This window comes from Thunnus maccoyii, chromosome 3 (assembly GCF_910596095.1).
Source record: "Thunnus maccoyii chromosome 3, fThuMac1.1, whole genome shotgun sequence".
Classification (NCBI taxonomy): Eukaryota; Metazoa; Chordata; class Actinopteri; order Scombriformes; family Scombridae; genus Thunnus; species Thunnus maccoyii.
In genome coordinates this window covers 26,406,755-26,432,935 of record NC_056535.1, presented here as the reverse complement: position 1 = coordinate 26,432,935, position 26,181 = coordinate 26,406,755, and the positions used below count along the sequence as shown (strand labels likewise).

The following is a 26,181-nucleotide window of genomic DNA, read 5'->3' as shown; positions in this document are numbered from 1 at the left end:
CTAATGGCAGTGCAAACAAAACAATGTCACAAATTGGCAAAATTCCACCATACTTTATTTTTTGTGTGAAAAATAAATGGAGAAATTAGGGACAGTCGATTTAGCTGTGCATAACAAGGAAAAGACAATAAGTCTAATCAGAAACACGGCCATGTTGTTGTTGCTTTTTGAAGAGGTGATTTTTGAATAGAAAATGAGTTGTTATATTTACTTGTAGAAAAAACAAATCTCATTAGCAGCCAAGCTTTGCACGCTATGAAATTGTCAGTGACATCCTTCTCTCCTGCCCCTGAAGACTTGTTACAGTGTTGAGGGCAACTTGTGAAGGCATGGCAGTGTAAACTGATGTTTGAATTGTGACATGAATGCAGACAGAGAGGCAGTATTATTTTCTGGAAGAGACATCTTGCTCCTCTAACAGTGTCCTTTTCTTTTACATTCAGATAATCTCATTTGTGATTGTATTGTTGTGCTATCTTCTAAAGTGACACATAGCAATTACACACTTGTTAAGACCTATGATAGGCTGCGGAGTTCAGACAAGTGTGCATTCTTCTTGCTTGTAGGCTGAAGCGTTGAAATCTTCTGATATTTGTTTTTTATTTGCCCCCATCTCTTCTCTCAGAAGATGAAATGGAATTGCTTAGGCTGGCCTCCCACCATCCTGTTTGTCAGGATAGTCCCTACCACCAGTCACAACAGTATTTTCTATCTGAATTTTTGTATCCAGATTTTAGCAGGGTTTAGTTCTGGTATTGGAACAGATTCTAACTTAAAGCCCTTATGCACTGTGTGATTTTACAGAAGACAATTGACAATCATGAAAGAAACAAGGTGAAATCTTTGGTTGTTTATGCAAAACGTTGGTCCAAGATCACACTAAGAGACATGTCCAACAACAGCTGATTTGGCAACCAAAGACATGCTGTGTTGAAACTCTTGCAGAGTACACAGTACTCACAATACAACGTGAAATGACTCAGATGAAATGAGTCCTGCTTTCTCAAAGAACTGGAAACTTTGTTATGTTTGAAACTTCTCACTTCATTCCTGAAGAGATAACAAAATTAACAACAGGACACCACAACACTTAAATGGTCATGTGAATCGAAGAACACATGAGTTAAGAGAACTCCTCATTCACATGGACTTGAGTTAAGAGAGTGAAATGCAATTTTTCACATCAGGATAAAGAAATTCACCAAGATTAAGACACGACCTTCAGTCTATCTCTCATTCTCTTCCCCTCTCTCTCTCCGTGTTAACACACACACGCACACACACACACACACACCTCTCCCTTTTCTCTCCTCCTCACTCTGGGTTTCACTTATCTCCAGACCTCTGTCATAAATTATAGGCCGATTTCTCTATATTCTCTTTTTGTTTGAGCCAAGTCTGAATTAATGTGAATCAGCTGTTTAACTACCCAGGAACCCAGCTAGCAGTACTCACCAAATGTTCTCTTGTATGGGATCAACTCCCATGTCTGTATGATACAAAATGACTGAATCAATAGAATTTTATTTTAATACAGTCTTCACTGCGTGGCAACATTGCCATCTATTGACTATGGATAGTGAAATCTTTTATACGCGTAAGTTTTATGTAAGACTGTATTCTGTCTTTTCTATATAATGTGACCACTAATTGCTGCTAACACTGGAAATTATTTTTGATCGTTAAAAGTAGTGAGGAATGTTGTGCAACTTTATATATTAAAGTTTTTATATTTTAGTTGATGATGTTGTGGAAATTATTGCCGTTTAAAACATGTGTTCTTTGAATGTTTAAGTGATGCATTGTATCATGCAATTCATGTCTTATGGTTAATTATTCATGCGTCATGGTGAATTATTGAACATATGTAATCTGGTCACATTAATGTTAGACATAATTAAACTGAACCCATTTAGTCAAAGAAACATAGGACCAGGGGTGTTTTACCATTTTAGCACAAAAGTAGTGAGCCTCCGTCCCAAAACACATCCCTCCCTGCTGGGACCATTGTCTGGCCCTTTCTTCTTTTCCTGTCTCTGGGGAAACACGTACATCACTGCGGCGTCCTTTTGTCATTGTGTATCTCCGGCCTTTTCTTTGTGTGTTACCATGTAGTCTCTTAAGTTTAAGTCTTACCCTACATTTTGTTTCTTTCTTGCTAAGTTGCACATAGTGTTTTTAACATGAAAGCAAACTTTATTTTGACATTCTTCCATACTTAGTAGCTTTGATGTACTTTTGCTCAGCCAACAAATTTGCTTTTTAAGTTATTTTGTTGAGGAAAGTTTAATCTTTAACAATAAATTCAGAGCTGTAACCGCCACATTCAAGACGACAGATCAAGATTCATCCATGGACATCACAGCCAACTTTGCTATCTCAAGAAAATCGTTTTCAAGCAGTTCCCCACATACAACTTTGTTATGGGGACTCTGGTTGCCTGAAGAACCCATTGCCTGATTCGTTCTCCGCTTGGCACCCCTAGTGACCACAAGCAAAAACCCCTACTGGGTAGCCGTGAAGGCAACCAAGCTGAGTCACTGTTTAGAGCTCAGCTGAGGACAAAAGCTCGAATTAATTCCTTTGCTGCTGGGTCATCTTTGATTCTGTGAGTCAGTAATGCTCTGAATTCCTACCTTAAAACCTCAGAGAAGTTTGATTAGTTTTACCCTAGAGCTTTGTAAATGTTTCTTTAGAGCAGAGAACCAGAGGTCAATGTGTTTGGGGAACTTACAGCTTTGGATTATGAGACTGAGTAATTTGATTAATGGAGGTGGTGCCCATTTTATGAGTGCAAATTTAACACAAAAGTAGATTCATCCCTACAATGTGTATATATCTATTTTAACTTTCTTAAATCCATGCCACACAGTATGACATGCAGTGAGCATCTCAACTCTGACTTTGACTCCAGAGACCACGATTTGCATCCTCAGTGGTGTTTGTGGTTAAGTTAGGTAACAAAAGGACTTGAGTTAAGGTTATTGAAAGATTGTGGTTTCGGTTTAATGTCAAAACATGTTGTGTCGTTTGCTTCAAGTCTGTGTTGACGTTTCCTGTATTTAACAAAGACCATGGTCCTTCCCTAAACATAACCATAAAAAACATTAATCATGGAGCAGTTGCTACCAGCGGATATTTGAGAAGAACAAGTGAAATATGTTGTCATTGAACTTTTTACTGATATGTTCAATGTAATCTTCTGCAACCTGCCAGATACATTAATTAGCAAAATTTCCTAATTATGTTGATAAAAAACATAATCATAGCGGGAGTATGTTTCCTCCAAAACAAATTTGCTGTTGCCGTATATAAATATTATTTCTAGTAGACGAGTTTGAACACACATGTCCCTACAGAGCCAATAATGTTTGTGTTTTTTTTTGTTTTTTTTTTTTACAGAAAAACTGCCTTCACTTGAAAGATTTTCAGCTGCAACCCCCAACTCCCACAATCCATTTGTTCTAAGCTTGATTTGAGCTCAAGTCTGGGTGAGTTACTGTCACATTTCACCAGACAATTTCTTAGTCCTTATTGACAAGCTCTGTCAAAGATTCCCATAGCTGTTTCACTGTAACAAAGACATCAGCAATGACTTACAGACTGTTGTCAGTTGCCATTTTGCTGCACATTTGGTGAGCTAAAACGGGTGAACAGAAGGCTATCCAGCCCACACCATAAACATGCATTACATGGTGAGTGCCCATGCCCACCTGCAGCTTGGAAAAAAACCCTGAGCTGCCAACATCTGCTGCAGGTCTCAAAGGACCTGTCGGCTGTAGACCATGAGCTTAGATTTCTCAATGTGTTTTTTTCTTGGATCCACACAATAGTTTGAGGTATAATCATAGCTGTGCTCTTGAAAATCCCACAAAAGAAATCCACACTAATTTTCTCAATGTAAAACACTAATTTTCCCAGACTAAGGATTCATCCCTGAATGTATTTGAAAGGTACATTTAAAGGTTAAGGAACAGGTGTTCACACTCATGAGCTGGCAGTATAATTAATCAATTATGCATAAAAGGACTTTCCACATGCATGATAAAGTGAGCAGTCCATCCAATACACAAAAACATACATAAACATTTTCATGCACATGTAGTCGATACAGGTTGAGAAGGTACTACTGGTTTTAAAAATACAGCCATGGAAAGAGAGAAAGAGAGGAAGCATGGATCAATAGATGGGGATGATGGTGCTGCTGTGCATCAGTGGGATTGTAGTGATGAATTCATCTTAATGCCTTTTCTGTCCTTGTTGAATTGTATCATTATTTTTTTGAAATTTGTCCAAACTTCTCTGGCAGGATCACAGACCATACTGGTCGAGGTTTTTTACCTCATTGTCATTACCACTGTCAGAATTGTTCTTTTTATTAGGGCTATTTCATTATTAAAATAATTAGATCTAAAGAACATTCACTGAAAGGACACCAGTGGTCACAGAGTTCTGCATATGCACCAAAAGAAGGCTTCCTTTTCCATTTCTCCAACTATAATCATGTGATGTATACCTAAAGGCACAATACATAAAAACATCTGCACACAAAAAGGCAGTCTGATCATTAAAGTTCAAATTTTAATTACTCTGGTTACTGTAAAAAGCTCTTTTTGTGTACTTGTAATCACTAAAATATGTTACAATTTTTAAATTTTTTTTTTAGTTATAGCTGCATTAATTCATTTTTGGCCACTAGGGGGGAGAAAAACACCTAAACAAGTTGACAGATACACAGCCACCACCACATTCATGCCGTGTTTACAGCTACTTAAATTTAGACACATAACAACAGATTTATATGGAAGAATATTTCTGGGACCTGTGGCCATGCATGGAGAGTCAAAGGATGGGTAAGGAAAAATTCCTGACCTACTTCACCTTCCAAAAATGACTATTTTATGTAATGAAAGTGTTTTTACCCAGAGCTGAATAAATAACCAATTAACCAGCTTGCTCATCAAGGGCTCATTCTAAGGTAACAAAAACACAACAATTCTTATTTTCATGGGATTATACACTGATTAAAACATAGTTATGAATATTATATTCCATTTCTGCAAAGTCCATTCTGCTAGATGCCACTAAATTCTACACACTGCACCTTTAATGTTCGTTATTTAGCTAAAACCTTTAGTATCAAACCAGTCAGATGCGGCCAATGTGAAGGCACGGACAACAACAAAAACAAGTCAGTCGTACTGTGGCTTCAAATTAATTAGCTAAAATCATAAAACAGAAACTATGGCAACTTTATGAGCCAGTATGAACCTAGATAGCAGTAATGCGGGGTGACAGGCTGTACTTGGGGAGTTTTGGTGAAAAATATCATCCTAGAATTGACGCTTCAATTGACTGAAAGATGACCTGCAAGAGGAGGATACAGGTGGACAGGGGAACACTTAGCCAAAATATGAATGGAGTCCTCTATGGGAGATCTGAGGTCATTGAAAAATTACGAGACTTTTCAACACTTTGCCACCATGAAGGGCAATAGTCTTCAACTTCAAGTAGTTGGTGAGTGAAATGCACCATTTTCCTGTGTTTGTGTTTGCTTGTAGGTTAGTTTGGCACTGTCTATAAACTGTGCATCTGTTTATGCTGTGGAGGTAATATTGTGGTTACTTGTTTGGCAAAAAGGGTCTATCTGCAGTCTTGCAGACCTACACGACACCCCCCTCTCCAGATGTTGTCATTGTAATGGCATGCTACACGGGTAGCTGGGTAAATCAATGATCGAGTCACCTGTTTTACTGTGTGATGGATGATATATGCAGATATATCTGATAAATGTAGAAGTTTTCATCCATGCTTTGCTTTTACGCTGCACTGTATAATTTATTTTAGCTTTGGTTCACTGCATAGGGAATACTGACTACTGCATGTAGTCTATGTCATGCCAAGCATAAAGATTAGAAGGAAATAGAATGACTGAATGGAGGGATACCGTAGTGTATAAGTCATGTATTTGAGTTGATACGTGCATTGAAGTTTTTTGATGTGTATGTAAGCTTTTAAATTTGATATAAATGTGCAGTTTGTTGTATTCCACTACTGATCTGTATTCTGAATAATTAGTAAGCAGCTGTATGGGTTTGTATTTTGAGAAGATATTATGCAAGCTGTGTATCTGTGTATTTTCTGTTTTGGCTGGAACATAAATCTAAATCTAATTTGAGAATCATTCTGAGTTTAATAATAAAGTGAATGTTATTTGGTTTATTCTTCTAGCACGGTGGCACTATTTGAGTATTTTTTCAGAGTCAGTTTTACTGGATGCATTGAAGCACTGTGGGGCAGCCTCAGCAGGTAACTTTATTAAAATTAATGGGCCATGGTTTTGAAAGTTTGACTAAGGCCAGATTAAAATATATTTTGGTTTGTCATTTTTTCTAACATTTCAACATATTTTCTTTTTTTTTTGTGGTATATTACAGAAAAGACTGTTAAGTCAAGATGTTTTTTGTTATGCTTTTATCTTTTCTAGTTTAGTCTCCTCTTATGTCTTTGACTTTTGTATTATTATTAATCTGTTTGTTAGTTTGCCCCCTGTTCTGTCTCAGTGCCAGTTAGTTTCCAAAGCTGACCAATCCTCTTCTCTTATGATTCTTAGTTGAAAACCCTCTCAAATAAGTATTAGGTACAGACACTTGAATTTTTCTGCTGCAACATATTTCATACAATCACTCTGTATCTTCTCTCAGATATGCTGGAATAGAAAAAGTTTGTTACCCTGGAGTCTCTGTGTCTTATGCATTGTGTGTTGGCTGCAGGATATTAAAAGTGTATATATAGTTTTGTATATGGCTCTGGTCTTGGGAGGGACTTGTGAATATTCCTTTTTCTCTCCCCCGGCTATTTATATAAAATGATTTGATAAGGGACACAATAGGATTCATATTCAATAAGCAGATTTGAGGTCAGATTGAGATTCATACCTGAATCATAGCTTTCACTCAGGAACTTGATGTTTGCAACAGTACATTGCACTGTTCCCATTATCTTGAAAAATCTAACAAACACAAGCTGTACTTTCAAACCATTCATTCTTGCCAATATGCCCTAGTTTTCCATATGTTTCAGCTTCAAGTGAATCTGCTAGAAATGGGTATCTCAGGGGTACAGGTTTGATAAGACATAAATTCCTTAATCCTGAAAGGCAGGCAGGTCTAGCTCAACAGATACAGTAAATCAATCAATGTGTCTGAGAAGCAGCAGCCTTCTGTATCGACTGTGACCCCCCAACCTCCCCCCACTCCCCCCCCTCTTACGCACAGAGACTTTCTAGGACACGCTGCACAGTGATGGCTTGTGATATAGCTTGTCTTCACATTCCACCGCTGTTCATACTCAGCTGTTGTAGTTTGTACTGTGAAAAACAAGGTTGACAAAAAAAAAAAGCTTATTTGACCCACAAGATGAAGTATGCTAGGCGTCATTACCAAGCATCGCTTAGAGTCAACAGGAGGCTGGAGATGGTTCACCTCATGCCATCTTTTCTCTGGACCATTAACCAGACTCGCAGAGTGAGAGAGCGAGAAAGCAGCCTTCAGAGCTAGCGGCTTTGAGAGACCAGGACATTTGGATGTATTTTAAGCTATAGATTCAAGATTCGAGCCCGTCCACTGAATCATATTCAATTCACGCCCCAAGGTGTGCATGTGATGATAGGTAGGAATTGAAAGCTTTATAGGGAGGAACCTGGTTGCAGGTGATGAATACCAAGTGAAGTGCTTTTTTTTCCACAAAAGGAGAGCCTAAACAATGGGAGGCTCACTGAAAAAAGGATAAGATGCTGTAAAGATGAAGGGTGGGAACTGAGGAATGTGTGGGTGTGCATTTCATCGCTATAGGAAGATGTTAGTCATTGAATCATTCAGTGAAAGGGAAGTCAACAATTTTTAATATGCTCTCCTGACTCCTTTATGGTTTCCCCTCATAGCATCTTCATGCTTTTTAAGCAGCACGAGACTTCTCCCTCGGCTCTTGCAGCGCTTGAGAATCAGGGCTTGTTCTCAAATTTCAGTCCATCTATCTCCTGCTAGATGCAGCTCAGTGATCTTAGCCATCCATTAGCCTGCACAGAAAAACATCCAGTGCAAGTAAACAAAAAATTTAGGCATGGCCCACCCCCCCCCCCCCACTTCTCAGCCTTGTCTTCCAGATGACTTACGGTATCTTCAAAACAGCAAAACAACACATTACATTCACCATGCTGAAAAAGCGCCGCTCTGGCCTTGTGGTAATAAGCCTTGTTTGCATGTACTAAAATTCCTGTACCCAGCACAGAAATGGAGCGCCTCTCTGGTGTGGTTGTCATAAGGTTGATATTTCAAGAGATAAATTGCACCCGTATTTCCTCAGGGTTCTCAGAGAAGGGAAATCAAACGGCCACACTCAGCTGTTGCATAATATCATGTCTTAGCAAGATTTACCACATATGTCAGGGTTCTAAATAAATCACAACTGTCAACTGCATTTTGCTGTTTCTCTAATTAATGTGCCCCAGAGTTAAAATATTCAAACTCCCTGCTCCCGTCTCACTTAATATCTAACTGTGACAAAACACATCAGATGTCAAGGGAAAGAGACAGCTTTGACAGATTTTCTGTCAAAATTCTTTTCCTGCTGGACTCCGCTGACAGTGATGTGCACAATATATACATCATAACCGACATGATCCCATTAATTTAAATCAACATGGTTATTAACCTGTTTATTGCTTCATTTTTGAGATATTCACTTGCAACCACTTTGTTTTTTTTAGATGAGTAATTTCTTCCTCACACTCCTTTGGTGCTGCAACAATTAGGCATACATTTTGATGATCATTTATTGATCAAAAACTCCAAAGGTTCTCTGGTTCCAGCTTCTCAAATGTGATGATTTTCTTTGTAAATTTAATATCTTGAGGTTTTGGGCCACTGATTAGACACTATTTCCAATCAATCGTGATTTTTATTTGAATGATCTAATATCGATGCTCTAAATGCTGACATTGACCTTTGCAGACAGTCCTTGTGTAGCTGTATGGGATAGCATTTATTTATTAAAACATGCATAATGATGACACCCTTGCCAGAGGTGCAGGTCTGTTATAATTCTTGCACATGTGGGCCTATAAAATATAGATGTGTCAAGTTTTAGTCTTTTTTTGTGTTGCCCAAGAAAAAGTCATAGTTGGTGCATTACGTTTTATAACACGCACATTTAGTCTATAATGTGCACTTTACTTTCCTATTTTATAGACAACAATGTTACTTACTTGTTGAATGCAGAAGATATGTAAGCTCCAAGGGTATATTGAGAAGCGCTCCATGCAATAGAGCTCAGAAATTAATTGATTCTGGTGATTCTTGTGATTCAAAATGGAATTGAATCGAAAGATCAGTGCTGATATGCAAGCCCATGGGACAAACTCAGCAATCTGAAGAGTCACTGGGGGTTTCTGGAAAATTGTGATGGGCATTTTTCACAATTTTCTGATAATTAATTGATTTATAGAAAAAGAAAATACTAGATGAATCAATAATTAAAGTAATTGTTAGTTGCTGCCCTACACTCCTTAAAGGTTAAATCTACTGTACAGAAGATTCAGGCCCATAAAGCAAAGAAAGACGTCAGTATACTGCGTATCCCAGAATTAGCAACACACCAAGCAATTAGGACATCTCTTACATTGTGACATTCGCCTACATCTTAACTAGTAAATTTACTGCAGAAACTAGGCGTAATTAACTGTCCTCTGTGTTGAATTTCAGTACTGAGAAGATCTATAAATGATAATTAAAAGTCAGAAATTAGTGTGTTCTGAAGAGAGTGCCCTAGAAATTTGCTATAATTTATACTGATATACTGATGATTATTGCAAATGAAACACTTATTCCTGCTAATTTCCCTCAGGATTGTAAAGATGATCGTAAAAGATGGATAAAGAATGATTGGTTGTATCCTAGCTCTTCAACAGCATTTATACCTGGGCCACTTGTGTAAAAAGATGCTTAAGGTGGTATGGAGTATAAATATGAGGGCACACTGAGTCAAACAAGTGTTGCAATTAGAGCAAACTAATATATGTGGCCAGGCGCTGAAAGATTTAGCTGTCATTTTCTATAATTTGGTTCACTTTGTTTCAGTCTGCACTTGAGCCAGCTCTGCTTTGAGAGGTAGTTTCCTCTCTGCCGACTGTTTACTCTGACAACTGTGATCAGTTATTATTGTGAAGTATTCAAAAATGGCGGGATGCACCACTTACCTGCTGCAAGGCCTGGTTTAAAAAAACAAACAATGTTAGGCACGAGAGAGAAGAAACCCCACATTGAGGTTGCACAGATCTGAGTGTTCGAATAGTTCTTTCTATTGTGAAGTATGACACAAAGTGGTATCAAGATTGCTCTTTGTTTCAAATGCAAAAGTGTGACAGCTGGCAATAAAGACTCTGTTCATCAAGACTTTTGCTGGAATGCTGCATGGAGGCGTATGAAGGCGTGAAGAATTACTTTGTCAAAATTATTCACATTCTTTAGATGCAACTGTGCAGTGGTGGAAATTTGTTGATATCTGTTGATAAATTCCTTATTTTTTAGGAAAAATATAGTGGAGTAGCTTTATGTAAAATGCGTTATAACATGTGCATAATAATGGTTATTTCATTTATCATATATCACATTATATAGGACTTATGTTTTTACTTTATGTAACTTTAGATGCTGATTGTAGATAATATGATACTGAAAATAGCTGAAAATCTCACAGCAACAATACAGTAACATTTCTAGCAAAACTAAACATTGAATGTTTCCTGTTAGAACACTGTCAGAGTTTTTCAGGCTGAGAAAAAGTTGGTGAGCTGCTGAAAAATCAGATAAGTGACAGATGGCAAGCTCACTTGTCCTAATTATATTGCAGTTTTTGGATTCTGCTACTAAAAAATAAAGTATTACCCCTCAGTCCACTTGTAAATGTGAACAAAAAGCAATATTTCAAGTTTGATCTGCCCTTACTGATGCATCTTTTCAAGGCTCATTTATTTTATTTTTTTTTCTATCAGTAGACACATAGAGACAGCTTACTCTAAGCTCTCCAGTCTGTGTGTGCAGCTTAGCCATGCACTCACCATTCATTTTCCTCAGGGCAGCCTTCCTCTACCTATCTACTGATCTGCTGTGCAGCATCAACATGCTAGAGTGTCAATTAGAGAGCCCCTCCTGCCCATCTGTGAGAGGACAGATACAGCATCTCTAAAAGTTTCTCTGGCTGGCTTCACCATGCAGCAGCTGCTAGGGTCTCAGAAGATGGAGAGGGAAATAAACTGCTGAAAATAAATATTAATGTAGTTCGGATGTACCCTTGTTTGTATTTATAATGTTCTTTTTGCAATACTGATTGGATTATAAAATGCTTGGGCTGCATATTCAAATGTGAAAAAAAAAAATATGAGGGGGTTTCAAGGTGTAGTGGCTGGTCTGCAGAACACTTCCTTCAGCTTCAAAGAGAAAAAATCTTATGTTTCTCAGGTGAAGTGCATTTGTAAGGGTAAGTGGAAAGCAGGCATATTTCTCAGAGAGATTCTGTTTGTTACTCTTAGCAACCTACTTCTTTAGTATGTTTGAAGATTTTTCTGGATCTCATCTTCCCTGATGACTTAGGTTCTTTTAAAACACAATCTCCTCCTTCAAACATCAACAAAATGTTGCACTTCCTCAATATCAAAATTGTCTTCACACTTGAAAACGAGTCTTGGTGACAGATGTGTAGGCGAAGTGAGACAGGGTACAATGTAAAACAACGCCCACACTGTTGTCTTTTTGTGCACATTAAAAATCTTATTCTTACTTGATAATATTTCAGTCGTGTACTCTCAGTTAGTTCAATCTTCTATAATGGAAAATTCCCAAAACAGACACAAAACTTTCATATGAAGCAAGCAAACACTGAATTGTTAATACTCTAAATTGACAGGTTTTGCTCTTATCAGAATTCAGGTGTTACTATAGATTCATGGCTCCTGCTGTAGCTTTGTGAGGCCATGTAACAACACATGTTTGTTTACCTGAAGGTTATTGTATGGCCTTTTGAAATGAATGCACAGTCTATTCCAAAATATGCTTTTGCACCTGAGGAAAGGTTGTTCTCTATTATATGAATCCCCAGCAATTCCTGCAGCTGTCTTTGACATTTTCTGAGCTGGTAAGCATGTTGTTTTTCTCAAGTCTCTGTTGGACATATTTATCGGGGTATGCTATTAAGGCTGATCTGTAAATATACACACGCACATTTTATCTTTCTCTTTCAGAACCCTTGTGTTTATTGTAGTGGGTGTCAGCCTTGAGAATTCTAATATGAGCGAGAGCATTGAATCTGTGTTACATACAGTACGTTACTGCTGAGTACTGGAAATAGAATATACAGTGAAAACGCTGATAATGTGTAACCTGATTTCACTGCTTTCAATTCGGTTACTACATCTCTACATGTCATGTTGAATAGAGCTGTGAAAAGTAGTCTGCCTGAACCCCAGTGCTTGATTAAAATGGGATTCATGGTTTTCAACAGAGTGATGGTCGTTTCTGAAATGATTTATTCAGCGCATGTAGCCAGCCCACCCAGAATGCACTGAGATCTCTGAGATTACAGAATGAATTACCTCCATCCTGGTTAAGGAGGAAACACTATAAGATATTCATCTGAAACAAGACAAAACAAGCTGATTAATATGATAATGCTTGATGTAATCTTGCGAGGTGTAAGATCTTATTTCCCTCAGTTGCACACTAGACGCTCCTTCAGATTGGCTATCTGTTTTTCAGTCTGAAGGAGACATGAGCTGTCTCCCCACCAGCTCTTCTTTTGTACAAACATGAAGTTTGATGACATCTGTCTTGAAATCTGCAGTCTTGCAGAACAGTTTCTTATTTGAACACTTCAATATTTACAGCTATATTGTTTTTTTTTCTTCTGTTGCCTATCTATACCATGACATGTTGGCAGCAATAGCTCTCGCTGCCTTTTGCTGCAGTGTTTACTCTTATGTTAGAAATGCTGGTGCACGGTTTCTATTTGGTTATGGGGGGCTAAGGTGAGTTGGCTGGCTTTCTAGTTGTCATGTGCTCTGCAGCTGTTAAAGTGGACCTGCAGTGAATCAACTCTGAAAAATTACTTCTCACTCAGTAGGAGATAGTTGGGTGTATTCAAAGGACCTTGTCACTTCCGATATGCTCTCAATGAATCTCAGCCGTTGCCGATCCAAGGCTTCAACCCACTCCTCTGGAAAACCAATGTCTACAGCCCTATTCTGTGACTGTGTGCAGGGAGATTGTTCCTTCAAAACCTATTACGGCTTCAGGAATGAACAGGGTGTAGATATGTACATACAAGATGGGTTGTAGTGGCATATATGTGTGTCTGTCGTCCATGCATGTATTGTGTATGTCGGAGGAAGAAAAAAAGAGAGAGGAGGGAATGATAGTGTCATTGTGTGCAGATGTGCATCACAGTATGGAGCGTAGAAACTCAAAATCCAGTTTTAATACAACATTATATACCTCATGAGCTTGTTTACCACACTCGAATCTATATAGAATCTGCAGTAACCCTCACAGCAGTGAAACAATAATCAGAACGATATCATAATAGATCCATTTAGGTACAGCTGCCATCATAGAACTGAAAATAAGGTTTTGGGCTTCCACTTTTCAATGTGTATAAAATATTTAAACCCATTTTTATGGACAAAATTACAGGTGCTGATGATCCAGATAATATGTCACTCATTATTTGAAACTGTACAATATCGTCTGCTGTGTTAATGGCTGCTCAGAATCAGGAGCCAGCTTGCTTAGTGCAGCGGTTTCTTAAGGTGGATGTTTTTTTTCTTGCCAACTTTGAATGTACTACAAAAGCTGCGCTCAATCTGTAATACTATAATAACAATTTCAAACTCATTTCTTAGACCTTGTGTCTGTGCTTTGTTGTACTTTTTTACCCTGCAAGGCTCAAACTTAGACATGCTTAAGAGACTCTGAGACCCAGGTATGAATTCCATTATAATATATGTAATTGATTTTGCCTGTAGTAAGCAGAAATGCCAAGGTAATGTTAGAATGGTCCATTTGGCACAAAGAGATATCAACTTTATCAGTAGCTTATTCAGTTCTTTTGAACTTCACTTTAAACCCTTAATGTTTCTAATGGTCTGAAAGCATTGAAGAAGGGCGTAATGTGGGAGCAATGGTGATACATCTTCTGGTAAATAATGTTTTCTTAGTGAACACAGAAGAGCTAACCAACTACTACTGCCAATGCAGCACAGTCTTTTGTTACTGGAACTATAAAACAGTCACCTTTTCCAATCTGTCAGTCTGGTGTAAAATCAACAGCAAAGATTAGAAAGGTAATATTCACAGAATCTCACAATATGGTGATACAGACTGAGTACATCTGCTGACAAGGTTGAAACACGTGGGATGTGACTTTCAGTCTCATCAACCTTGAGAGTCCATGGCAACCTTTTGAATACAAAATGGTAGATGTAGGAAGATTGTATAAGAGAAAAAAAAAATAGTTTGGGAGCAGAACTGTTTCTTCATTCCACATAATGCTGCAGTTAAAAGGTTAAGCAAAAAAGAGGTATTGAAAAGCTCATACAAATACAAATCCCCTTGACTTTTTTCCCCCTGTTTTCTCTGTGCACTGTCTCACTACTCTTTTCTTTTTCATCTTTCAGGAATTCACTCTGAAGCCTGTGGACCTAAGCAGGCCTGAGGGCTCTGACATACACCAAATCCCTGCCCAGGGGAACAGGGGAGATTAAAAACTTCTGATTGAGGTGGAGAGGAGAGAGACACAGAGAGAGAGGGAGGGAGAGACGGAGAAAAAAGCTTATCGTTCACCTTTGTTCTTCCTAATGCCCCAAGTGAAGGATCTCCATAGGCAAGCCTGTGAATAACACCAGACACAAGAGCAGCTGCCCACTACTGTGGTCATACGATGGAGTGAGGGAGTAAAAGAGGAGAAGAGAACAGGATTACATCCTGTGAAAGAGCCAAGCTCATATTCTACATTAATTGAATGCCTGGGAGAGAGGAGAGACATGAGAGGAAGCCTTTTCTGTGCCAACTGCTTCAAGAGGTATTGCAATTAACCCTCTGGCCATCATAAAATAATACCTGGCTTCTGTTGTTTTCTGATTGCTGGGTTTGGTTGTACGGTGTGGATGTGTGCTTGGGCCGTAGTCATGTTTCAACCCCCGGCGTGTAGACCGGATCGGACCGGCTGTCAACGAAACAGCCTGATTCTGCCGCTGCTGCTGCTGCTTCTCTACAGCTCCCTCAAGGCCGCTCAGGCAGCCAAACCCAAAGGGCCAGGACACACACATTTGAACTCCATCCGGATCGACGGGGATATCTCCTTAGGTGGGCTCTTCCCAGTACATGCCAGGGGCCACGATGGCAAGCCATGTGGGGAGCTGAAGAAGGAGAAGGGTATACACAGACTGGAGGCCATGCTCTTCGCCCTTGACCGCATCAATAATGACAATAATCTGCTGCCTAACATCACACTGGGGGCGCGTATCCTGGACACCTGTTCCAGGGACACTCACGCCTTGGAGCAGTCGCTCACCTTCGTTCAGGCTCTGATCGAGAAGGACGGGACAGATGTCAAATGTCTGGGTGGGGGAGCGCCCATCATAACTAAACCTGAGAGGGTGGTGGGCGTCATCGGAGCTTCCTCTAGCTCCGTTTCCATCATGGTGGCCAACATACTACGCCTGTTTAAGGTAAGACCGAGACAACAGCACAGTTGTTTTGTTTGTGCAGGTTTGATTGTCCACTTCACGGTATGTGTGAGGCGCACAAAACAAAGACGTTGAGCTGTGTTTGCTGTGGAATATTGTATGATACTTAAAAGTATGTTTGCGCCCTATCGATCCTCTCATATATTTGTTTGAATAATTAATGGCAAAAGCTGAAAAACAACATGAGCCGGTGAAGAGTGTGAGAGAGCAATATGTGTTAGATATCTGCTGCCACACAATGGACACATTCATAACTTTGGAGGGGGGATCCCTTGGTAAATCTCATCACTGTGACTATTGCCCTGGAGGAGTTGGTTGCTAAGCAGTGAGAGGTATTGCCTGTCACAATACAGAAGTGATTAATAGGATACTACTTGATTTCATTTCGCCCCCCATAGCCTTTTTTTTTTCCAATCATTTTGGTGTTTACATGTGCTTACACTATGGAAAAAATATGTTCTGTTCATGGATATTTGGACATTAGATGAATTATTTAACACATATTTTCTATCCACCCAGCCACAGCAAGTGTAATAGCTCTTTCTACTTTACTGAAGGTATGATTGGTATTTACTGCTCGGCTCACTGCAAAATAATGCATGTTTTTTTTTACTTTAAAAAGAATTACTTTTTATAAAGTACTGTAATATGTTTAAAATTGCTTCATGAGCAATTACACATTTTAGCACAGATTTAACTCAATCTTTTTCACCAGGCCCGGCAAGGTAGTGGCTAATTTAAATTCTGTGATAATTAAAATGAGGGATTCTTCCTCAGATAACCCTCAGACTTCAAAACCAACTTCAAAATGTATTTCAGATCCTTTGTGTTCTGCTTTCAGCTAAAAAGCTGATTATAATCCTGACTCCAAAGTTTACCCTCACCTTGATCTCACATGAAAATTTATGCCTGATGCGAACAATTTTCCCTCTCATTTTGCCTAAAAGCATGAGGAAGTCAGATGGTTGATCAGTCACAGAACAACATCCCCGCAGCTGATTCAGTGTCTAAGTGAAGGCCACTTTAGCAGGCCAGGTGTTTACTGGCATCATATACTGACTAAATCACTCCAAATGAAGATGTTGTCAGGGCTGCCATCTTAATGTTGATGATTCGAATAATTGTCGAGGAGTTACAGATTCGATCCTCATTTTTTTAGTTGAAGCATAGGATTATTTGTACAATGATGTTTATAGTGCAACACGGATAAAAAAAGCAAAGTTTTACAAATCTAAATGATCTATCTGCAAACCTTGCTGTAATGTTGGTCAGTAAATCGACAGTTGTTTGACAGAAAAATAATCTGTACCTTAAAAAAAAAAGCCAATAAGTAATTTTTCCATCAGAAATGTCAAAAATTCCCCAGTTGCAGCTTCTCAGTTGTGAGGAATTTGCTGCTTTTCTTAATCTTATGTAATTACTTTACTCAGTGTCTTTAGGTTTCAGAGTGTAGTTTGCATGAACAAGACAAGGAATATGTCACCTTGAGCATCCTGGGAAATTGCGATGAGCATTTTTACTATTTTCAGACGTTTTTTAGACTGAAAGATGAATTGATGAATTGAGAAAATAATTGGTTGATTAATCAATAATGAAATTAATCATTAGTTGCAGCCTTAACCGCTTCCTCTACTGCCATGCGGTGTGATCAACACTGGGGCTGACGTCACTGTCAGGAGCTGTGCAGAAAAGATGCTCCCCAGAGCATTAGGTTTTTATTACTCAACGATGATTAGGATACATACTTTTTTTTTTTACTTCACTGACTGTGGGAATCGGATGTTTTCACATAGCAGATGATGATCAACACGAGAGTCTTGAGGAAAGAATGCGGAAGAATCGTTTTAGTCATTTGCCAAGCTAAAATGCCAAAGAAATTCACACATTCCAGCTTCTCAAATGTGAAGATTTGCTGCTTCTTTACTGCTCTTATATAACAGTAAACTGCATATCTTTGGGCTTTAAAATATCAGACAAAACAAGATATTTGAATACATCTCCCTGAGCTGTGACAAATTACAGTATAGTGGGTATTTTTCATTATTTTCCGACAATTCCTAGACTTAACAATAAATCAAGAAAATAATCAGCTGATTAATAGATAATGAAAATTCAAGGTAAAGTGTATTGATGACAATGCATTAGTAAAATGCCAGAGAAATATATAAAGATAACATAAAGTGAAGACAACCTCACTAAATAAAATAAAACAGCAGCCAAAATTGACAAATCAGAGTTGATTTGGAAAACTCTTGACATGGGTACAGCTCTGTATTTTGGTGAGGTGGATACGAGGCTTTTATTGAGTTTTTTATGCATTGTTTTTGTTTATCTAGTTATTCACAGCAACAGCCTGTAGTATATGTATGATTTGATAAGCTCCCTTACTCCACAGTGCTACAAACCACATGAGATTTATCCTGCTTGTCGTGGCACTCTGCATTAATCTGAGTGAATCCAGTGTGACAGAACAGATAGACACTAAAGCCTTGTGCATCCTTTATGTTCTTATTTTATATATATGTATTTGTGAGTCTTTTCTTCAGCTTGTGTATATATCTATTCATGGATGTACTTAATATATACCGGTGGATAAACATATAGTCAAGCATGCAAAGCGCTGTGGCTGAACTCTATATTTTTTTCTGTCTCCCACGCATAAAATATGCGTATATGTGCGCTCACACAGGTAAGAGTTGATGTGGGCCACAGTAATGAGCATCTCCAGAAGCGCATTCCTGATCCCACTCTCACATGGAAGCCTCAAATCCTTCGTCGTTAGCACAGTGCTCATTCCCTCTTCATTAATGCACGTAAGCGGTGTCTTTGCATATTTAATTTGGATTTCTCTGATCTCCTTTCTCTTGATCCTCAATGTATATATTAGCAGTTCCCTCTTCTGCCTTTTTACATTAAGACAGCTGGAGGTTAAGAAAGCGGCTCCAGTCAGACGGCAGGTTGACTAGTTCAACACCATTTGCCAGTTCATCTGAAGTTACTATCGCGTGGGCTCCTGGGTTGCACTATTGAAAATCAAACACTTTCCAGGGCAGGCGCCAATCAATCAACATCTACTCTAATTGAATAAGGGTCATTACAACAATCAAAAAAGAGAGTAAGCTCCTGACTTGAAGTAAAGCAGTCTGGTCAGTTATATAGATTAAACAGTAAACCTTTAATGGAGAGTGGTGTGTGGTCATTTAGGTGGGGTCTTAAGTTATGGCTTCCCAGGGATCCACAGGTCAGCCAGATGACAGCTGGTTCTCCTGGCCCTCATGGACCTGATGATGGCCCTGGTAAGGTTTTAACTTTACGGCCATCTCATAACATACCCTGCACCGGCTCAACATCATTTGCTGCATGATCTAGCATGCAAAGAGAAGAGGGTCAACCGTGTCTACTAGCACTGCGGCTAGACATACATGTTTGCTTTAAATGGAGGCAGTGCATGCACACAACTACCAACACAGCATACTGATGAAAACAAGCACACTCTCGACTCGGACATGCGCATTAATGTATGCTTGCACACGCACCATGTGCAAAATCGCACCACTGAAACACACATACACTACTCACGCAGAAACACAAGCATATACAAAAGCAATCAAGCACATTTGCACGCAAACCACTTTGAGCCCAGCAGCAGCAGCAGCAGCAGCCGCACTGGTGTAGTTAGCAGGTTTACAGTAAAGTGTTTCCTCAGCACTCAGCTGCATACAGATGTGGTCCAGAGCAGGTTGATGAATATTTTACTCCAACCTTATGTAACAGTAACACGAGGACCAGGAGCTGCAGCTCAAGAACATTTAAGTGTAGTTCACTGAGAAGTGGGGCCTGCTGTGACAAGCAGTTGGGGAAAAGATAACTCATGATCACAGACTAGCTATGTCAGATGATTTCATTATTCATTTGTGTAGCAGATGCATTCATAAAGTTGACACACATCACCTATAACACAGATGCTACTACCAGGTCTGTCCCTCCTTATTACATGTTCATCTCGGCAGGAGGTCTTGACAGGGATTTTCTTTTCAACTCAACTAAATTTGGCTCTTGATCACTGAAAAGAAGAAATATTTTTATACGTTTCATTTGTTTCATCCTGTGGCATATACAAGTAGCACAACAGACACACAGTGAACCAGGAATAAGAGGCTAAGAGAGTTTTAGCCTTTAATGCTCACTGAAAAGCATCTCACATTCATTGAAGTGGCTAGTTTCGGTAGTAAAGGGACCACAGAAGGGTAAAAAAAAAAAAAAGGATCTGTTTAGTGAAAGAAAGTAAAAGAAAAAGATTTTTCATGCAAGAGCACACAGGCATTCAGCATCCCCCTCATTCTGACATTTTCCTTCACCCTTGGTTCATGCTCTTGTATCTCAGTTTCACACTGAAGACACAGAAGCCGAGCTACTGAATTATTGCTTATGTGCACATTGTTTAGGGAACCTTCACAATTGTCTCGCAATGGCAAATCATTTGTGTACTTGTGATTTATAAAGATCTCAGAAACAAAAACATGAATTCCTACATGAATAATATTTTTTTTTTTTCACATTTGATCCAGACCTGTGCTGTTACTACGTTGCTCTCACATGGCATTTCTATAATTAGTGTTAGGCATTTTAATTGGTCTGTACCCTCATGGGCTAAGTGCTTTAAACTGTCGACAAAAAGTAAAGCAAATAATATTTAGTGCTGGATAATCACCATAGATTATGAATTGTTGATTACAGATTGCCCAGAGCTGTCTCTGAGCCTTTATTTTTACAAGTTCATATGGGAATTTGTACACGATAATAACACTGCTGGTAAAAGCATGTAAATAATGAACCACAGTGTTGAATAATGTGTTTTTAAGGCAAATCAGCTATTGTGAAGACACTGGTCTTTTACAACAAGTACTGTGATCTAATACAGTGAACCAAGACATTTCAATTACAAGTAGTGATTCTTACTGTAATTTCTGGTAGCATCTTAACTCGCTGATCAGCGTCGATCTCGTTCTGCTGACTATATTGTTGTAGCGAAAACCCAGTCACACAGCAAATTGTGAAGATGGCAGATATCATTAGCAGTTTACAGCCTCTTTCATGATTACTTGAATGAGTGAGCCGATCCATTCCGCAGCTGTTTTGTGGTCAAATCTCCACAGCATCCCTCTTTCCCAGAGGTGTTTGCCATCTGTGGCGAGTTAATGGTTATATACCCCCAGTTGATGCTCTGCTCCTGTAAACATTTTAGCTTCGAACCAGTTTGGTAAAATCAGTCACAAAACCTCAAACTTTTTCTTTTTCACTCTTTGGCAACAGTGAGGAATCGTAAACCTGATTTAGCTTCTAGAAAAGACAAAAAAAAGTAATATTTGATGTGTTTTTGACATTTTTTAAAAGTTTATCTTAATTATGTCCGGAATCTTTTTTTTTTTTTTTGTAAGAACCATCTCATACTTGTCAGCTTTTCAAAACATATTTTTTGAGCAGCATTTTATCTTTTAGCTGCTGAGCTTGTACTCAATTTGGAGTGAGGCAATAACCTGAGCAGAGCCTCCGTAGAAAATGTAATCATATCTACAAATTTGATTGCATGCTTTTTGTGTTAATTTAGAATTTGGACTCAGACAGAATGAGATCAGAGGTAAAAAAAACAAAAAAACAACAAAAAACAAAAAACACTCTAATACTGTAGTAATGTATTAATCTTGCCTCAGAACTGTATTCTATTTCTGTCTTTGCTTTTCTGTACGGATTTTAAGTTTGACAGTCCTTGAAATCAAACATGAGTGGTTTTATTTTATACGGCAGACATTCATTTTCTTTACATGGAGTTTCATCACTGCTTGGTTGAAAATTAGTTGCCCTTATTGCATTTCGTCATTGATGCCCACACTTTTAAGGACTCTGGAGCAACCTGATAAATAGCATAGGAGATAATATGGTTTCTTTTATGGTAGTCAGCCTTCCAATATCTGGTACATTTCTTTTACTTTTAATCTTGTTATTGCCGTGGTATGGTACATTTTTAATATAAGACAAAACGGGAATCTGTCATGAAATGTCACGCTTCATCTTGTCTTTTTTTTGATGGTTTTTATCCCCCTATAAACCTTCCAGTGACACTGTAGAGTGACGGCACTGTGTCACAATTGATTTGGCAGCTCATTTGGGGGAATGACAGCTAAATCAAGATAAACTAGTATCAGCCCATCGAGGCATCACACTTCAACCAAACCCGCTCATTCAGTGAGCCAGTGAGAATACATTTGTGCACATTGACTGCTTCACTATGAAGCCATTAAAGACTGTTTTCCTCCTCGCTGTACATGTACTTTAATTTCATCCAACAAAGTGACATGTTTAAACTTGAGTCGGAATTGTTAGTGAAATTAACTTGCCACTGTTATGTTTTCATGCAGTTTGATGCTGTTGCTGAGACATATCACGATGACATAGTTGCATGGTGTGATTTGTAAAAAAAAAAAAAGGGGTGGAGGGGTTGTCCGTAGTGTGTCGCCTCTCTTTCATCCAGCAGGGAAAGAGGCAACGCCTGGTCCATTTACTGCGTCATCACGTAGCCTAGATGACGTGGTGTCATCTGTACTGTCACACAAGCACTCACAGTGAAAGTCCATTTCTGATTTTAGTGTTGTTTGCACCATAGAGTGTTCCCACATTGCAGCACTTTACTTTATTTTAGATATTTTATACAGTCTATGGGTGAAGCAGCATAAATCACTATGAGGGGGATAAATTTTTGTCCCACCGGGGCTAAAAATAACTCAGCAGAGGCAGGGATATATAGACCAGAGGGGGGGAAATCCCTACCATCCCCTGCAACAAATCGCACCCCGCATAGTTGTAATATATATAGTGGCACATTTCAAGACATACTGTGAAAAAAGAGCAATTACTGTTAGATTTACTTAAAGTCTCAGTATGAGCACCTTTCAAATGAGAATATATTACACTCTTTATTAGACAGTAAACTGGACTGTTTCATTATTGCCTCAAAAAGGGAAGCTACGGCACAAATGGCAAGACAGTATAAGGTATTGTTAGTCTATAATTTAAAATGAGAGCCATTTTGGCAAGAGTTCTTGTGGGAGCTACAGATAATAATCCTGCTCAGTTCAGGGAGGTGATATTTTTCCATTTTCTGTTTTTTTCCTATGCCATGTTCCCCCCCCCCCCCCACCTTCCTCTGCCCTTTTTGTCCTCCAACTACTCCATTAACAAAATGCTGACTGTCTCATTGTCCAGCTATTAAGGCAACACTTTTATTACTCTCTTCTTTGAAATTTGATATACCAAAGCTTATTCAACAAGTACGGAGTCATCTCCATTTTTAAATATCGATCTGTCCCAAATTATTATACTTGGTAGCCTGTTGTTCTTTGACCACCATCATCCATGTCATTTCATTCTGCTCATGCACACAGTACCTGCGCCTACAGTGCAAGGTCTGTCTCAACACATGAGAGGGGGCCTTTTGTGAAGAGTGTGCTTTTTTCCTGATTTGGCCAAATCCTGAATCAGACCAAAAAAAAAAAGGATTGAGCTTTTCACAGAATAGCTCAGATGTGATGGATATGCCACTGAGCCATTCTTCTGAGAGTCATGTAGGCCTTTGAAGGTATAACGTAGTTTGATTCCATGTACTGACACTGGCTAAATCTACTAGTTGTGACTAATTCAATTCAATTATTGAGTCCTGAAGAAGAAAAACGACAAGAAGTAATCCACAAGACACAAAGAAAAGATTAGAGAAGAGTCTGAGGAGATTAACAATAATTTGTGTGACAGAAATACTTTTGTTTTTACAACCCCACAGATTTATCCTGCAACTCCTTGTGGCAGTCCCAACCCTCAGGACTCCCCCCAGGTTTGGCAACCATAGTTTTAGGTTGTCATGTTCCCCTCAAGAAACAACACATTGTAACAGTGTAAACAACAGCTTGTCATGAAAAACCTTCGCCTATTTTTTTGGCTTTACTAAAAAAAGCTTAACAATAATATGCACAGTTTATAGCTTGAATTTCAACAGGGTGCACTTGTTTGCTGTATGGGCCTAATGTTATAGGACACATAACTCAACCTTATAGCTGCTATTATGCATTTATCTCTATTTACAAAGTCTGCATATGATTGTCATTTCAGACAAGCTACATTTAAACAGGAACATGGTGGAGAGAGTATTTATTTAACTGCTTCTTCTTAGTTAGGAGGATGAAAATATTTTAGTCTTGTGCACAAAATCAGTAAAAAAAAAAAACCTTCTGAAAAATTAAGACCTTTTTAAAATGAAAATTGGAAAATGCATAAACTTAAATCTACTAAAGCTGCATAAATTGGTATGGTGGCTCATAAAATAAAAGTCTATATAAAAAGTAAATATTTTCAGGTTTTTTTTAAGTTAAAAAGTAATGAGCCAGTCATTCTGCTTTGATGTGCTGGATTAACCGATGACACATAATTCAATTGGTATCTTTGCACACTATCTTTATTGTTGCTTGATTTTCCACTTGTGTTGTTTTGCTGCTGGATGAGCGTGTTGATTCATGGTGACTCATTTGTCTGGAAAAGATAAGTTCTGACAACACACGAAGCCACAAGACAGACATTTTATATAACAACTGTATAAAATGTACAACAGTAAGAAAAGATGGCAATCATATCTCTGAGGATTCACACATTGAAAGACTGGAAGTGATTTCAATTATTTTAATATCGGACACAATTCTTATTATATGTCTTGTGATCCTCCATGATAGGTGTTTGCCTTCTCTTCACTTGGTTTGCTTTGCTAGCGTTAAAGAAACAAATCACTGGAGGCAGGCGTCGGCTATGTGAGCTGCATGTTGCGAAATCCTGTATAGTTATATTGTTTTCCTATATAATTATATTTCGGCTTAGTTGTGATCTCATCTCACCAAATACAAACAACTGATTCACTATGCAAATCAGATGTAACACCATCTCTGTATCTTGAAGAGCTGACAAACGTCCATCCACAATCCAGAGCCAGACCTTCCACCATCTGTCAGTTTTCTTCACACACTAGACACTGTAGTGTTTGTCTGCGTGTGTGTTGGTGGGTGGATTTGCACACATATGTGCATGTGTGTCTTACAGGCTGTTTGTTTACATCTTTAATTGTGTATATCTGTTTAGTAATATGAAAATTCCTCCAGCCTAATGGGCACGTTTTCAGCTGAACATCAAAACAAATGGTGTGATATCCACCTGTATTCCCTCATGGCAGAACATACTGTCAAATGAAAGCAGTTTTTTTCACTGAATAGAATCCTTTGATGTGGATTTTTTTTTAAAGCCTTAATGACGTGTATTTGTGTTGATTTTAGTAAGCTATTGAAGGTGACGGCAGAAGCAGGTTAGACAGAATATAAATTGATGTGTATTGTTAGTCATGTAGCCTAATCCTAAACAATAGTTAGTTGATTAACTGATTAATCAATTGACAGAAAATCAGTTGCCAACCATTTTGGTAAACAAGGCTAAATTAAATTATCTGGTTCCAGCTTCTTGAATGTGAATGTTTTTTGGTTTCTTTGATCTTTTATGATAGTAAACTGAATATTTTTGGGTTGCGGACTGTTGGTTGGAACAAAACATGACATTTTAGGTTGAATCTTGGGCTTGGGGAAACAGTTATTGACATTTTTCACCATTTACTGCCATTTTCTAGATCAAACAACTAATTAAGCAATCGAGAAAATAACTGACAGATTAATCAATAATGAAAATAATCATTAGTTGCAGCCCTAGAAGGGACGTTCACTTCTTTTGAGATGCCTCAGCTGTCTCACTTGAGTGACAAGCTAAGAGGTTAGCCTGGTTACAGGTGTCTGAATCACTGCCTACATCTCAAATTTGTCAGCGACCTGCAGTGAAACAAGATCAAATTTCAGCCTGATTATCAGGCTACTAACTGAGGACTTCAAAATTATTGTTACTGAATTTTTAAAAAGTAGCAATCAGTCTCACCTTTATTCACACAATTTTTCCAACTACGGTGTCAAAATGCCTTCATGCATTACTCCTCAGGTAGTTTGTTGTCATGATCATCTGTTTATGGCTTATGTTAACAAAGACAAGAATAATTGTTTCCTGAGCAGGGGCAACAGGGCATGCAAAAGATGAAAGATGACATTTTTCCCGAATGTCCCCGACTGGAGGTGAAGTACTAATTCAATTTGAATTTTGAATTCAGAAATATCTTTGCAGATCGAATAATTAATTTTTATCCACATTCAGATGGTGGTTTGAATTTGATTAAAAAGTAACAGCCTTACATGCCACTCTATGTCAGGCAGTATCAGTCACTGTTAAAGGCAAAATCCACTTCCAAACACTTCAACACTGTG

At 38.4% G+C, this 26,181-nt stretch overlaps 1 protein-coding gene across 1 annotated transcript in view; it reads left to right on the top strand.

Annotated features, from left to right (window-relative positions):
- Nucleotides 1-26,181, top strand: part of LOC121894572 (metabotropic glutamate receptor 4-like) — a 167,380-nt gene that overhangs the window by 17,847 nt on the left and 123,352 nt on the right. Inside the window, exons 2-3 of the mRNA XM_042407267.1 lie at nt 3,403-3,491; nt 14,726-15,778. Coding sequence (XP_042263201.1) covers nt 15,215-15,778 — 564 coding nt within the window. The 5' untranslated portion in view covers nt 3,403-3,491; nt 14,726-15,214. The remainder of the gene's footprint in view (nt 1-3,402; nt 3,492-14,725; nt 15,779-26,181) is intronic.